The sequence below is a fragment of the Ambystoma mexicanum genome, chromosome 2p (genome assembly GCF_040938575.1).
Source record: "Ambystoma mexicanum isolate Mex_15411 chromosome 2p, UKY_AmexF1_1, whole genome shotgun sequence".
NCBI lineage: Eukaryota > Metazoa > Chordata > Amphibia > Caudata > Ambystomatidae > Ambystoma > Ambystoma mexicanum.
Window position 1 is genome coordinate 1,422,450,405 of NC_090923.1, and position 15,942 is coordinate 1,422,466,346.

At 48.1% G+C, this 15,942-nt stretch overlaps 1 protein-coding gene across 1 annotated transcript in view; it reads left to right on the forward strand.

Annotated features, from left to right (window-relative positions):
- Nucleotides 1–15,942, forward strand: part of LOC138567575 (uncharacterized) — a 304,059-nt gene that overhangs the window by 119,727 nt on the left and 168,390 nt on the right. The window contains exon 3 of the mRNA XM_069645940.1: nt 11,691–11,762. Coding sequence (XP_069502041.1) covers nt 11,691–11,762 — 72 coding nt within the window. The remainder of the gene's footprint in view (nt 1–11,690; nt 11,763–15,942) is intronic.

Below are 15,942 nucleotides of genomic sequence, written 5' to 3' on the forward strand. Positions count from 1 at the left end.
GGCCTGGTGGAGGGTGCCCCTGGTGGCTGGGGGGTGGGGGTGGTGGGAGACATGGGTGGGGGCCTGGTGGAGGGTGCCCCTGGTGGCTGGGGGGTGGGGGTGGTGGGAGACATGAGTTGGACATGGGTGGGGGCCTGGTGGAGGCTGCCCCTGCACTGCTGGGGGGTGGGGGTGGTGGGAGACATGGGTGGGGGCCTGGTGGAGGCTGCCCCTGGTGGCTGGTGGGTGGGGGTGCTGGGAGACATGGGTGGGGGCCTGGTGGAGGCTGCCCCTGCACTGCTGGGGGGTGGGGGTGCTGGGAGACATGGGTGGGGGCCTGGTGGAGGGTGCCCCTGGTGGCTGGTGGGTGGGGGTGCTGGGAGACATGGGTGGGGGCCCGGTGGAGGCTGCCCCTGCACTGCTGGGGGGTGGGGGTGGTGGGAGACATGGGTGGGGGCCTGGTGGAGGCTGCCCCTGGTGGCTGGGGGGGTGGGGGTGGTGGGAGACATGGGTGGGGGCCTGGTGGAGGCTGCCCCTGCACTGCTGGGGTGTGGGGGTGGTGGGAGACATGGGTGGGGGCCTGGTGGAGGGTGCCCCTGGTGGCCGGTGGGTGGGGGTGGTGGGAGACATGGGTGGGGGCCTGGTGGAGGCTGCCCCTGCACTGCTGGGGGGTGGGGGTGCTGGGAGACATGGGTGGGGGCCTGGTGGAGGCTGCCCCTGCACTGCTGGGGTGTGGGGGTGGTGGGAGACATGGGTGGGGGCCTGGTGGAGGGTGCCCCTGGTGGCTGGTGGGTGGGGGTGCTGGGAGACATGGGTGGGGGCCTGGTGGAGGGTGCCCCTGGTGGCTGGTGGGTGGGGGTGCTGGGAGACATGGGTGGGGGCCTGGTGGAGGCTGCCCCTGCACTGCTGGGGGGTGGGGGTGGTGGGAGACATGGGTGGGGGCCTGGTGGAGGCTGCCCCTGGTGGCTGGGGGGGTGGGGGTGGTGGGAGACATGGGTGGGGGCCTGGTGGAGGCTGCCCCTGCACTGCTGGGGTGTGGGGGTGGTGGGAGACATGGGTGGGGGCCTGGTGGAGGGTGCCCCTGGTGGCTGGTGGGTGGGGGTGGTGGGAGACATGGGTGGGGGCCTGGTGGAGGCTGCCCCTGCACTGCTGGGGGGTGGGGGTGCTGGGAGACATGGGTGGGGGCCTGGTGGAGGCTGCCCCTGCACTGCTGGGGTGTGGGGGTGGTGGGAGACATGGGTGGGGGCCTGGTGGAGGGTGACCCTGGTGGCTGGTGGGTGGGGGTGCTGGGAGACATGGGTGGGGGCCTGGTGGAGGGTGCCCCTGGTGGCTGGTGGGTGGGGGTGCTGGGAGACATGGGTGGGGGCCTGGTGGAGGCTGCCCCTGCACTGCTGGGGGGTGGGGGTGGTGGGAGACATGGGTGGGGGCCTGGTGGAGGCTGCCCCTGGTGGCTGGGGGGGTGGGGGTGGTGGGAGACATGGGTGGGGGCCTGGTGGAGGCTGCCCCTGGTGGCTGGGGGGGTGGGGGTGGTGGGAGACATGGGTGGGGGCCTGGTGGAGGCTGCCCCTGGTGGCTGGGGGGGTGGGGGTGGTGGGAGACATGGGTGGGGGCCTGGTGGAGGGTGCCCCTGGTGGCTGGGGGGTGGGGGTGGTGGGAGACATGAGTTGGACATGGGTGGGGGCCTGGTGGAGGCTGCCCCTGCAATGCTGGGGTGTGGGGGTGGTGGGAGACATGGGTGGGGGCCTGGTGGAGGGTGCCCCTGGTGGCTGGGGGGTGGGGGTGGTGGGAGACATGAGTTGGACATGGGTGGGGGCCTGGTGGAGGCTGCCCCTGCACTGCTGGGGTGTGGGGGTGGTGGGAGACATGGGTGGGGGCCTGGTGGAGGCTGCCCCTGGTGGCTGGGGGGGTGGGGGTGGTGGGAGACATGGGTGGGGGCCTGGTGGAGGCTGCCCCTGGTGGCTGGGGGGGTGGGGGTGGTGGGAGACATGGGTGGGGGCCTGGTGGAGGCTGCCCCTGGTGGCTGGTGGGTGGGGGTGCTGGGAGACATGGGTGGGGGCCTGGTGGAGGGTGCCCCTGGTGGCTGGGGGGTGGGGGTGGTGGGAGACATGGGTGGGGGCCTGGTGGAGGCTGCCCCTGGTGGCTGGGGGGGGTGGGGGTGGTGGGAGACATGGGTGGGGGCCTGGTGGAGGCTGCCCCTGGTGGCTGGGGGGGTGGGGTGGTGGGAGACATGGGTGGGGGCCTGGTGGAGGGTGCCCCTGGTGGCTGGGGGGTGGGGGTGGTGGGAGACATGAGTTGGACATGGGTGGGGGCCTGGTGGAGGCTGCCCCTGCACTGCTGGGGTGTGGGGGTGGTGGGAGACATGGGTGGGGGCCTGGTGGAGGGTGCCCCTGGTGGCTGGGGGGTGGGGGTGGTGGGAGACATGAGTTGGACATGGGTGGGGGCCTGGTGGAGGCTGCCCCTGCACTACTGGGGTGTGGGGTGGTGGGAGACATGAGTCGGACATGGGTGGGGGCCTGGTGGAGGCTGCCCCTGGTGGCTGGGGTGTGGGGGTGTTGGGAGACATGGGTGGGGGCCTGGTGGAGGCTGCCCCTGCACTGCCGGGGGGTGGGGGTGCTGGGAGACATGGGTGGGGGCCTGGTGGAGGGTGCCCCACAGTGCTGGGGGGTGGGGGTGGTGGGGAACAGGAGTTGGACATGGGTGGGGGCCTGCTGGCAGGTGCCCCACAGTGCTGGGGGGTGGGGGTGCAAGGGGACATGTGGCTTGGCTGGGGGGCATGGCCATGGTGGATGGGCTGCCTGCGGGACATGACATGGGGTGCAGGGTAGTCCCCTGTGGTGTGGGATGCCTGCAGAGGTCGTGGAGGGGGTAGAGGGGAGACCTGGGAGGACCCACACTGCCAATTCACGTCTTGAACTTCCCGCACACCCACATAATACACTACCCGCGAGCCCCTGAAATCCACGTACCCAGGCCAATCGTGTGTAGACTTTCTCGCGCACCCCTAAAATCCACGTACCCAGGCCAATCGCGTGTAGACTTTCTCGCGCACCCCTGAAATCCACGTACCCAGGCCAATCGCGTGTAGACTTTCTCGCGCACCCCTGAAATCCACGTACCCAGGCCAGTCGCGTATGGAAACACCCGCACACCCCTGGAATACACGCTCCCAGCTCTGCGTTTGCTGCTGCCCTTTGCGCTGGGTTGGGGATTTTGATGGCTTTTCCCTGCGCGAGAGGCGTTCTTGGAGGCGTAACTGGCGCTGCTGCAGGGTCGCTGCGCCACTGTGCGCCACGGCTGGTTTTGGTGGCTGGAATCCATGAATACGCTGTGCGCGGAAATGGATTTTAGCGCACGCGGCTGGCGCAGGGATTCGCACGCGCACACTGTGCGCCAGCCGCGTGCGCCACTTGTGCGCTGGATTCTATGAATTGGCCCCCAAGTATCTGGGGTATACTGTCGGTGGTGGTACTATTCAACCACAAGTCTCAAAGATCGAGGCCATAGGCAATATTCCTGTGCCTACTGCAAAAAAACAAATACAAGCCTTCCTTGGCTTTGTTGGATATTACCGCCTATTTATCCCTGAATTTTCAACAATTGCAGCACCCTTGACGGATGTTTTGAAGTCCAGTGGGTCAGCTGACCTGGCTAGCAACATAGCAGCACCATTGGCTATTTGCAGACTGAAAAAGTATATCGCCTCCAAACCTGTATTAAAATGCACCGATTTCCAAAGACACTTCTATCTTCAGACCAACACCTCCAGATGTGGACTGGGGGCCGTCCTGTCCCAGGAATATGATTGTGATTTCAACCCGGTGTTTTGTTAGCCGAAAACTATTGCCTCATGAACTATCCTATTTGACAATAGAGAAGGAGTGCCTAGTTATTAAGTGGGCTGTTGACTCTTTACGGTACTTCTCATCGGAAGACGCTTTACGTTGTACACGGATCATGCCCCTCTACATTGGCTGACGAGGCATAAGTTTCTCTGAAAGGCACAGGAAACCCTACTCTCTGGAAGAGGGTATTAGCAACAGAAACTAGTCTCGAAAAGAACATCCAGGGGATACAGTTTGAAATTCTCGTATTAAGGATTTTATTAAACCTAATACATTTATTGTTATGTGAGTTTAATCACAGTTTTATTTTGCACTCAAACAATTATTTATTTAACATAGCAGCAAAATTGTGTAAAAGCACATCATAATTCCATAAAATTCATACTCTTGAATCATTCACACATTTGTCTTCAGCCATACAACATACATCAGCCCATTCATACACAACATCGATCAGTACAAAGTAAAAACACATGAGATATATCACAATTCATTCACAATTCAATTATTGTACAGGAAATTATTATATTTTGTAAAAAAAAAACAACAAACAGCATGACCACAGTGATTCTTGTGGATGGTCAGCAATTCGGATAGGCGAAGAATGGAAGATCTTCACAAATAGCCTTATCCACACCAGCAGGTGTTGAGATGGTTTCTGTCACTCCAACCTTTCGACTTCCTCACATTGCATCTGCTGGCCGGTTTCCAGGTGGTGACCGATTACCTTTCTAAGGGTTTGTCCCTGCCAAATCGGCCTAGGACTGCGGCGGGGGTGTGTGCAGCAGTATGTGAGACACCACCAGCACGGGGATCGAGGGAGTGCCCCGACTACATTTGTCTTCCAAGCCGGGACATTCTCTCACCTGTGGTGCCCTCTGTGTATTTTTCTGCCTCATGGTGCCCAGATGATGATCCTTCCTCGGGTCGAAATCACATCTCCCGGCTTGGATTGAGACGTGGAGCTTTCTGCCTCTGTGATGGAGTTATTGTAATTGTTCATTTTGTAAAGGAAAATACAGCAAGGGTTAATGACCAAAAATAAAGTGAACAGAGAAAGGCTTTCTGAAAGAGCGATAGAGGCACTGTTCGCAAATTGTCATTTGTTGGAAATATCTGCCTCTTGCTTACTGTCATGACAATAGGATGCTTCTGGGAACATATGATGTGTTATGGCATTCATAACGCACCTGTACAAAAGTGTTTGCACAACATGCAAGATGCAACTACATGCGCTCATGCTTAGGAATATTTTCGAACATGCCAAAGTGTACAACCATTTCCATGTTTTTTTCTTTTAATTGTGTTTAAAAGACTGGCTTTTCAGTGCTGAAGACTAGGCATAGAACAAAATAAACTGTGCACATGCAAAAGTAGTGCGTTTATTTTCCAAAAGAACTCAGCAGGTTGCAGAACATTGATTGGCGCATATACCACAAAGGCAAAAAGCTGAGGATTTTAGTTCAGGTATGTCCCTGGGTCTCTGTATCCCTGAAGGCAACTGCCGGACCACCAGTCTAATTGGATTCCACAGTTTCAGTTCAAAGAGATCACAGAAAATGAAGTCCAAGGCATCCTTAAAAGTCTAAAACCCACAAGGTGCAAAGGAGATGTATGCCCAGCCAGTATTGTCAAGGAATGTGCGGAAACCTTGACCCCAATTATCTCCTCCTTCATAAAAGCCTAATTCTCAACAGGCCAAGTGCACTCTAGCCTCAAGGAAGCATGGGTGCTCCAGTTGCTAAAAAAAACAACACATTAGACCCCACCAATCCCAACAACGACAGACCTATCACCACAGTCCTGTCCTATTGAAAATTCTCGACAGAGCAGCCTACCTGCAAGTCCAACAGTTCCTGGAAACTAACCACATGCTAGGAACGAGGCAATCAGGATTTCGCCCAGGCCACATCACTGAATCTGTGTGCTGTTGGATCTAAAAGAAACAACTGGATGAGATGTGGGACGCCGGAAATCCTGCCCTCCTCCTCCTCTGAAACATATTGGTGGCCTTCGACTTGGTGGGCCACAAAACCCTCTGCCACCATATAAGGACTGCAGCCAACTTTTATGCTGAAGCCGCAGCTTGAACCACCTCCTTCCTACAAGGTAGAGTCATGAGAGTGTTCGCGGATACCACCAGTGCCGCTCCCACCCCCATCCACACACTATATCATATTTTCACCGGACCCCTCTTTGAAATCCTTGACTCCATCGGCATAGCCTACACCGTCTGTGCCATGCAAATCCTACATCCGCTCATGGACAACTATGCAGATGATTCCAGTACTTTCAAGGCCACATACACCACCATCCAGGCCTGCATGACTGCAAACCACCTGTACCTAAATGGGGACAAAACTGAAATCCTTCTCTTAGGGTCCACAGCGGAGCTTGCAAACCCCCACGACCAATACTCCACCTTCATCGTTGACGATATTGAAATCCCAGTCTCAACCTCTGTCAAGACGGGTTTACCTTGACTCCACACTCTCTATGGGCCGTCAAGTCAACGCCATTGCCTCCTCAGCGTCCTACACAATGAAACTACTCAACAGTGCTAAACCCTTTCTTACCAAAGAAAGCTGCCTCTCGATTGCATGAGCAGTGATTGGCTCAATGCTGGACTATCGTAACGCCCTCTTCATTGGCACCTCCGCAAAAACATCCTTAAACTAAGTCTTTCAAAATAATGCGCTCCGAGCAGCACTAAGGATCCCCAAGAGAGATCATATCTCTGAGGCCAGGAGATCAGTGCACTGGCTGCCAATACAAATATTAATCGTCTTCAAAACCATGTCATCACCCATAATGCCTTGCCAACACTGCCCCCACCTAACTATCTCAGAAAATAGCCAGAGCCCACTCCTCCAGACCAACCAGAACACCATATGCCCACTGCATTGCCCTACCAAAACATAGACGCACTAAAATAGGCGGCGCCAGTTTCCCTTACATCGCTGCTAAACAATGGAACTCCTCCCCCGAGCCAAAACCTCCTACTGGATCTTTCGCAAAGCCCTGAAAACCTTGCTATTTGATTAAACCATCTGTCAATACTATTTTTATGTTCACATGTGCCTGCCAAATATGAGTAACTGGTTGTAACAGCGCCTCGATGCCTCTGGGCTGCTGCATGTGCTTTATAAGTGAAATAAATAAATAAATGTAGGCAGCTAGGATATGGTATGATATTGGTCCAGGTTGTCAAGGTCTGCTGTAGATTTGTTAAGAATGGCTGCGATTATTTTTTTGTTTGGTACTGGACAGAATGCCTCCTTGGGTGAGATGCATTGATTATTATTTTTTTTTGTATTGCCTGCATATAGTTAATATCAATGTTTTGCACATTGATATTAAGAGAGAGAAAAGACATTACAAAATATAGTTATTCATAGTGAGACGTAATAAAAAATAAAACTCATGCTAAAACCTAACTCCATGAAAGTGATCAATACACAAGTTACAGAGAATGATAAAAGGAAGTGGTCAAAAGTGCAAAGGCATGGACATCAGTTTGTAAACATTTGGCGTCCTTATTAGAGGAGATAAAATGTAGCACTTCCTTCCATAAATGAGAGGTGGCTGCTGTATAGACAATGGATTCAGCCCTGTATATCATGCTCCAAAATTGATCACCTTCAATGGAGCTGATATCAGTGACAAGCCTGCCATAGTTCATCATGTAGCAGGGTCTTAAGAAGCGGCATGATGTGAGCAAATGGCGATCCGATTCAAGCTCCAAACCACAAAGTCGGCAAGTCCTATCTTTGCATGCTAGTTTGAACCAACGGCCAGTATGTTCTCTGGACGGGAGACCATTAAAACGCAGATATATGATAAATCTGCGGATAAAGGGAGAGCACATCTTCATCAAGTAGGCAGGGAGGTGATAACGACGGAACCCTTGCGTGCTAAAGGTTGCATAGTTTACCTTTTTACTTAAATGGGAAATATTGGACATAAAATCAAAATCACTAGTTTTTTTCTTTAAAATAGTCGATAAATTAGGCATTTAAACTAGTTCCTCTAGAACTAAATCAATGTTACGAAGATGGCTAATGGCAGTGGCTCTAAACTGTGTTAAAGGATTAGTGCAGGCCTGTGTATATGTTCTGGCTACATAGCTAAGTAAGTTGTTCGCCGAAGTGGGAGACCTGCTAATAGCAAGGACAAGCTTACAATGCTGATCAAGCCATAGGGAGCGGAAGGAGGGAACCTCAAGCTCGCAGCAGAGAGCCTCCACTGGAACAGAGGAGGGAACGCCAAGGATGGAACGCAACAATTTGCCCGCAAATTTGTCCACCCACCGCATCATAGGCTCAGGGAGTACCGCTAGGCCATATACAAAATCTCTGGTAGAATGCTTATCTGATATACTGACACTAGCCCATCAATGTTGTGGCTGCCTCTCCTATGGATAAAGCATTGAGTACAAACATTCTTTTAAATATTTTAGCTTGATCAAAATTGCTATAAAATCTCTGCTTTGCAGTGTTATAAATTGGGACCCCCAGATAAACATAGTTATCAACAATCTCAGGGGGGATCCTTTTAGGAACCATCTAAATTTCTGCTTTCTGGATTTCTGTCCAAACACCATCATTTTAGTTTTTGAGCAGTTATTTCTAAGGAAGTTAGCCTCTGAATAAGCGCCCAATGCATCCAGTGACCGCTGCAGGCCTATCGGGGTTCTGTCAAGCAATATCGTATCGTCCGCGTACCCTTTGCAGGGCACCAAAACTTTGTCAATTCGAGAGGGAAAGTTTTGGGTAGATTCAATAACTGAGCCCATATCTGAGACATACAGGTTATAAAGCAAAGGGGCTAAGGCACATCCTTGTTTAAGCCCATAATTGGTTGTTATTTTGTCACATAGTTGGTCAACACACACCACAACCGAGGTGGTTGTGTATAATGTGGTTACTAAATATAGAAGTGATAGATCTATACCCCATTTTTCCAATTTCGACCATAGAAGAGGGTGGGATATAGTTCTGAATGCTTTTGTGAAGTACACAAAACAAATTGCCTGCTGTGGTACGCTGATAAGACGAGATGATGAATGGAGTGCACTTAAATTGTTTAGCGTGCTGTGTCCTTTCCGAAACCCTGTTTGAAATGAGATAACCGATTGCGTGACAAAGCCCAGTTGAATCGTTTTTTTTTTAAAAAGAGAAAATCTTTGAGCTAATATCCAGCATAGCTAATAGCCTGTAGTCGTAAGGATTGGCATGATCACCATTCTTGTAAACAGGCATGAGTTTGGATTTCCTCCAACTCAAAGGAATCTATCCTGATTCCAGGATCCTAGCAAACTATTTTTCTAGTACAAAGGACCAAAAGGAAATATTGTCCTTGAACACAATATTTGCCAGCATATCCAGACCTGGTGCTTGGGAGCTATTAAGTGATTTCATAATCATTTCAATGTAATCTGCGCTAAAGCCAGACTCTAACTCAGGGGTGGCGATATATGGCATTACTTTCTGCACAATATTAGGATTATAAAAAACGTTTCTTAAGAGTTATCATCCATGTCAAGGTGTTAATGGGATTGAGTTCCAATTGGTGCTTCTTGCTCTTGCACAATTGCACCTTCCCATTTGTTCCTTTTTATTTCACCATGCACTCTTGCACTTGTCAATTTCTTTCTTGTTCTTCCTGTATGCTTAACACACTGTCCTATATTTACTGTGCCCGTTTTGCATTCTTTAAACTCTTCACATGCCTTTTCTTCTGCACCGCTAGGGTCCCTTTTTTTCTTTCTATTTCTCTCTGTCTGTTTATTTTGTATACTTTCTGTCCTTCGCAAACCTTTCTGCTCGGGCTGCTTTAAAACTGTCTTTCTCCCGCTCCGCTGACAAACAATTCGACTGGATTCACAGGGTAGAGGTCAGGGTCTTGCCACCTGCCCGTGGACACCCTTGGGACCGCCACAAGTCCGGAGGGAACGAGCATTTTCCCAAACACCACTAGCAGGATACAGGCTGCCTTACTCTGCTTCATTTGTGGCACGGCTCCCTAGCCAAACTGCAGCCCCTCACCAACACCATGCCGGCATCTCAGCATGCCGTTCTCCTCATTACTTTTACCCCTGCTGCGCTTTGCTCCTTGGCTCCTCGGGTCAGCTGGTTCTCTTCCTCGTGAAAAAACCCACCTTTTTATAGTTTTTATAGTTGAAAAAACAGTCGTGGAGTCAGGTGTGAGTGATCATTATTAAATGCCTGACCCTCCCTGACTCTATTAGTGGGATAACTTGAGTTCTTTCTACAGTAGGTTCCCCTTACTTTTCCCATGTTGTTTTTAAGGGTAACTTTTACTGCTCTTAGTTGACACCTCTTCGTCTCAGTATTTGTTGGAAATGGGGCGAGATTGAAAATACCTCATGAAGGCTGAGGGAGAGTGGGTTAGGGTGTTACTGGGACTGGAGGAATGTCATGTCTCACCCTTGGTTATCGTCCTCCCAATCCCTTGTGACCCTCCACTCAGGTAATCCTCCCTTACTTTCCACCCCCAGGGTCGGGATTCAAAAGTGATGGCCCTTCACTGGCCACCTGACTGGAATATCCCGAGGGAGTAATTGGGAGAATACCGTCCGGTTTCTCACACTGTGCAGTTACACTTTCAGACTCCAGTCCTTAAACCTCAACTGTGTAACAACTGCACTTTCTCACAATAATACAGTACTGAATAGTAATTCCAATGATGGAGGGGGAGGGTATACAGAACACCTTTTCAAACTGCAAAGACTGGTGGTCCATGTTACCCTGCATGTGCTGTGCATGAGGTGGGGCCGAGGAAATTGCAAACCACTTAACCCTGGTGCAGCACTGTGCAGACATGCGAAGGCCAGTGACTGTGGTGTCACAGCCTTTATTGTATCAGATGAACTCACAGAGTGACGGTCCTCACATTAGAGATAATGAGGCTCTCCTCGCTGATCCCTCTCCCCGCATTTCTCAGGCTAGAGCTAGAGTCAAAATGCTGATCCCCTCCCCTGAAAAAAGAGAGAGAGAGAGAGAGAGAGAGAGAGAGAGAGAGAGAGAGAGAGAGAGAGAGTGCGAGAGAGAGAAAAGAAAAAAAAAACACATTTTACAGTAGCGATTAATGACAAAATAAATTGGTTTCTTATATTGTGCTTCATACGGGACTGGGTATCGAAGCCATGCTGCTCGAAGTAGTCTTGTTTCCAAGACAAGGTTATTCCCCTATCCTACCAGCAATATTGGATGATATTGTAGGACACAGTCAGCTTAAAAACTGTTACAAAGTGCTCCTGTGGAGTGTTAATGACCTTGCACATGTTTGAGATTTTCATGTATTCCACTACAAAACTAATTGTAAATTGTATGGCTTTTTACCCAGTTGTTTGCAGGTAAATGCAGACTTTAAACTCCCTTAATAAAATATTCTTTCAGTGGATGTTCCTCCTGGAACCTAAAAGGTTTTTGCTCTGCCGTTGTGCTTTTTTCGGGTTTATTGACTAGCAGCCACCGATCTGGATTTCGACTCCTAGGCAAATTCACGTCTGTTCGGTTTATAATAGTGTTTTCTTTGTTAAAACACACATGAACAAAAACATTAATGTGGTTATTGAGGGCGTGTTACCATTTTCTTTAGTATCTAAGATTTGGAGCACCCCTGTGTTTTTCTGTTTTTCCTTGGCATTTTGAAGTATCTTTAATCTGACATTCATGTCTCCCTGTTTGGGAGACTAATTCTCTATGAAAAGTACTTGCAGATGATTTTAAATAGTTTGCATTGTATTGGAGAAAGATGATCAAAAATGCAATTATGGAACTCTTCAGATTCACAGTGAAAAACGAAAATAATGTTTTTATGTTTAATGACCTGCACTTTCTCTAGGAGCGAGAAAGAAAGCGACGGCTGAAAAAGGAAAAAGCGGAGGCCCGCAGCATAATGACACTACAGATTGGGGTGAGTGCTGGTATCATTTATTATTGCATGGAGTACAGAGTAAAAAGTAGTGATTTCTTTTTTTTCCAGTGATGTGTGGAGGGTCTTTTGACTTCACTATGTTAGTCCGGGCTGAACTCTTTCTTGAAGTGTTGTAGGCTATATACCTGATTTGCAGAATGAAAGTTAAAGGTGGATCACTGTTTCGGCTTTGAGCAACTACATCAGTGTGGGCAGCTCCCTAGGAAGTATGGTAACACTGGTTCTAAAGTTACTTTAGTACAGCCAGGGAACAAGTACGCTGTGGGACAAGTCATCGTCCAGGAGCAGACAGGGCTCTGGGAATGCCAGCCACCAGGTGGCTATTGATTTGCGATTACGCTCTGTATGTGCCCTGCAGTACCCTAAGGGTGTGGGGTGTTTTGATCCAGGAATCGCTGGGGATATTAAACTCTGTTTGCCAACGTTTCTTTTTTATCCTTAGCAGACTGGTAGCAAGTCATATGATAAAGGTACATTCATTGTGAGTGGAAGAAGGGTAAATGGTTGTCTATATCTAAAATCTTGTTTTTAACATCACATTTGTATAAAGCTCTTCATGTCAGATTCCTTTCTCTTCCAATCACTGCAATGAGTGTTTATAATTAATGGTACGCAATTGATGTACCTCCAAAGGATGAAGGTCTAAGGCGTCTCAGGGTAGCCTTGTATGTGAAGCTAGCTATCAACTTGTGACCCATCCCTCCCTACGTGAACATCATGTAGGATGCACGATCGTAACTCGCAAGGTTCACAGGGGCGCATGGACATGGGGTGGTTACGGTATCCCTGGAAGCCTTTAAGGCCCAGGCTAGGCAAGCCGCTCTATATGGCGCTGAACTTTGGGCCACCAATAGATGTTCGAAACATTCAGCAATTGAAAATAAGTTTTTTTGTTTTTTTTGTTTTAAATAACATCCTAGATTTGCCCAATCGTCCGGTGTGTCTGGAAACTAACATGCAGTGCATTGAGTCATATAAGGCCGCCTAATTCTATTACTGGGCCAGTATATGGACCACTAAGAAGTTGGGTAACGCCAGGGAGGCCATTGAGGATGTATTGTTGCAGGATGGTGCAATGTCTTTGCCCTGGTTGCACATATAAAGAATGAGCTGCGTGCCATTGGATTGAATGAACATTCCTGAGAATATGAATATAAGATTAAGCGTGGCCTAAGGCAGGCTAATGGTGTGAAGATGGAAACTGATAATTTACATAAGCTAACCCAATTGGCGCAGCTCATTAGGTATTGGAGTTTGAAGCGTGTGTTTGTATATGAAGCCGACCTGCACTGTGTACGCCCCAAGCAGCTGATGGCAATTTATATCAAGTTGTGTTTGGGCATCTTCCTAGTTGCAGATTTATGCAGCAAATTGAATGGTAGCGTTTCATCAATGTACCCATTTTGTTTGGAACAAGTTGAATGTTTTTTGGCCCCTTGAATTAATCCGCCCGCAGTACCTGGACCTGAGAATGGAATGCCCAAGGGCACTTTCAGGGACAGACACGTTAGACTGACAATAGAGGCCATGACATTATACAGTCTTTCTACTTGTAGTCTGGCTGTACATTCAGCAGTTAATTTCCTTATTCGGGCCTGGAAAAGGAGACTGATCACTTTTATCGAAACTGCCCTCTTGAAAGTATCTTCAGCCCCAGTGTTTTAACAATAGTCGTACTTCTGATATCCTTCTGGAGCATGCCATGTTATTATTGGTAACGCACCCCTTGCTACTGATAGTGGATACTGTTGGATTACTGTTGAAGCAATTTGAGACACTTATTTAAATTGCTATGGGTCAGCTATTTGATGCTTTACAAAGGTTTTTATTCTGATGATGTGTGCATTGTTCTAATTGTATTTTACTTGGTTTGTTTTGGTATCTTGCAATATGTTTCTTATGACCTTTTATGATATCTGCTGATGTGCTTTTATGGTATTATTACCGAAATCAAGCTGAACTGAACTTCACTTGTTACCCATCCCCCCCGACATGGACACCAGTAGGATGCATGATCGAAACTTCATAGAAACCACAGACTAGGTGGTATTGCAATTCGACCATGTGAAGAACTCAAAACTTTTCCTAGTGAAATGGAGACTGTAGTTGTGTGTCGCCTATCAAACGGGAAAGGAAGATGCCTTAATTGCAATTTATTCTCAATGGCTCCTTATGTAATACTTACGGTAGGGTACATGTCGGAAAAAACCAAGAACAATTCATTTTGTGGTGTGGATCAACCTAGTGTTAATCAAAATTATTGATTCCAACACACTGCACTTAAAATCTGGTTTTAAAGATGTCAGAAAATTAGTTGACGTTCATCTATCATAGTAGAATGGTTTTGGCCTGAAGGAAATACTGCCTTCATCAGAGTGCATATAAACTGTTGCCATTTGATTGAATGACCCGGCTCTATGTTAGGACAGAGATGTTCAACCAAGGACTCAAGAGATGCTAAGCTAGTAGCAAAACCGGTTTATTGTGTTTTACAATCTGAAGGCACAAAAGTTCAAAACTAAAATAGGCTACGCATGCAGGTTGTGCGAGTTAAATAAAGTGTCTTTTTTTTAACATCTTTATTACATTTTACAAATATGTTAACAAACCCCGCCCCCCCCCCCTTCAGCCCCCCGCAGGCAGTCCCTCGCTTCTGTTATCCTCATGGAGTGTTCCCCCAGGCATCCTGGTTAATGTAAGTCCAATAAACCAACAAACAGGGGTGGGGACCTCAGAAATCCGACACCTCGAGGTAAGGCAATACATATGAAACCGATAATGGTGCCGAAAACAAGAGAGCAACTGAAGAACTAGGCAAAAGGTATTACATCAAATCATCATTTTCTTTTATTGTAAATTGTGATAAAAAATAATCTTAAACATCTTTAATGCATTTTTATAAAAAAACACCCTATATAGCAGACATTCATACATTCATTCAACTAATGCAACTCTAAAACTGGTACATTTTACATTTTTTTTTTTTTTTTTTTGTGGAAAGGTGAGACAAATGCAACAACAGTTCCATTATTTAGATAACCGTTATACTTTCAAAAAGACAATTAATATTGTCAAAAGAGCATTCGATTACACAAGTACAATTTCTATCTAAAGAGAATGTAAAAAAGACTTCCAGTGCTTTGAGAATTAATGGTTCACTCCAGACAAAAAATATCAACTATTGGTGCCCAGACTGTTAATGCCAATACAAATACGTCGTCTTAATCACACAGGCTTCTTGGTAAATAGTTTCGACTTAGATGGTTATCTATGTCTTCATCAGGATAGGGATGGACCTAAACAACATTTCTAAAAGAAAAACAGAATAAATGATACAATTAAAATTATTGTTAAAAAAATGCCTAAATGCCTTAATTCACTCAGTTGCTCTCTATGAATAAACAATAGTCCAAATAAGGGGAGAGGACAAATTGAGTCATGCTCTAAACCCAAACCAAAATTTGGCTAAATGAAGGGAGTAAGTTCTGATTCATTTGTACACTGCTCACTAAAGGGCAGCGCATATCACAAGGGCCTCACCTAGCGTCCAGCCCTCCATCTCTCTCAAAAGGAATAGAAGATAGAGAATTCAAGAGGAAAGAACAATCATTTCCCAATTGTGGAACACTATAATAGCGTACCACTATGTTTTCCCCAAATCTAACACCCCGCTCACTCCATGTCTTCATTTGGAAATTCAGTCAAAATCAATTAAAATCATACCTGAAGACCATTAACGGAATGGTTGAATGGTCTTTGCTTAGCCCGCTTCTCATCTATATTAGAGATGCTGGGTCAGACACAAGTTGGCGTCATTGAGTGACACACTCCAGGGATATCATGGACATGAATAATACCTAGAACGCAAAAGATACAATTCCTCTATAGCCAATGTATCATAATTTTACTTCGAAATTGTTTGATATTGGGCGAAAACCGCAGCAGAAAATTAGCCACAGAAATTACCTCAGTGTCAAATGGGTGAATCTCCTTGGCTTTGGCTAAACGGATTGCAGGCGCCGTCTATCTTTTTTTTATAGCAGACTTCATCGAAATAGGAAAAGAAGCAAAATCTATATCTGTAAACAGAAGTGAGGCAGTATGTAAATCTAAGTGCCCTATTCTTCTGAATAACAGCTTTAAGTGTAAACACAGAGCC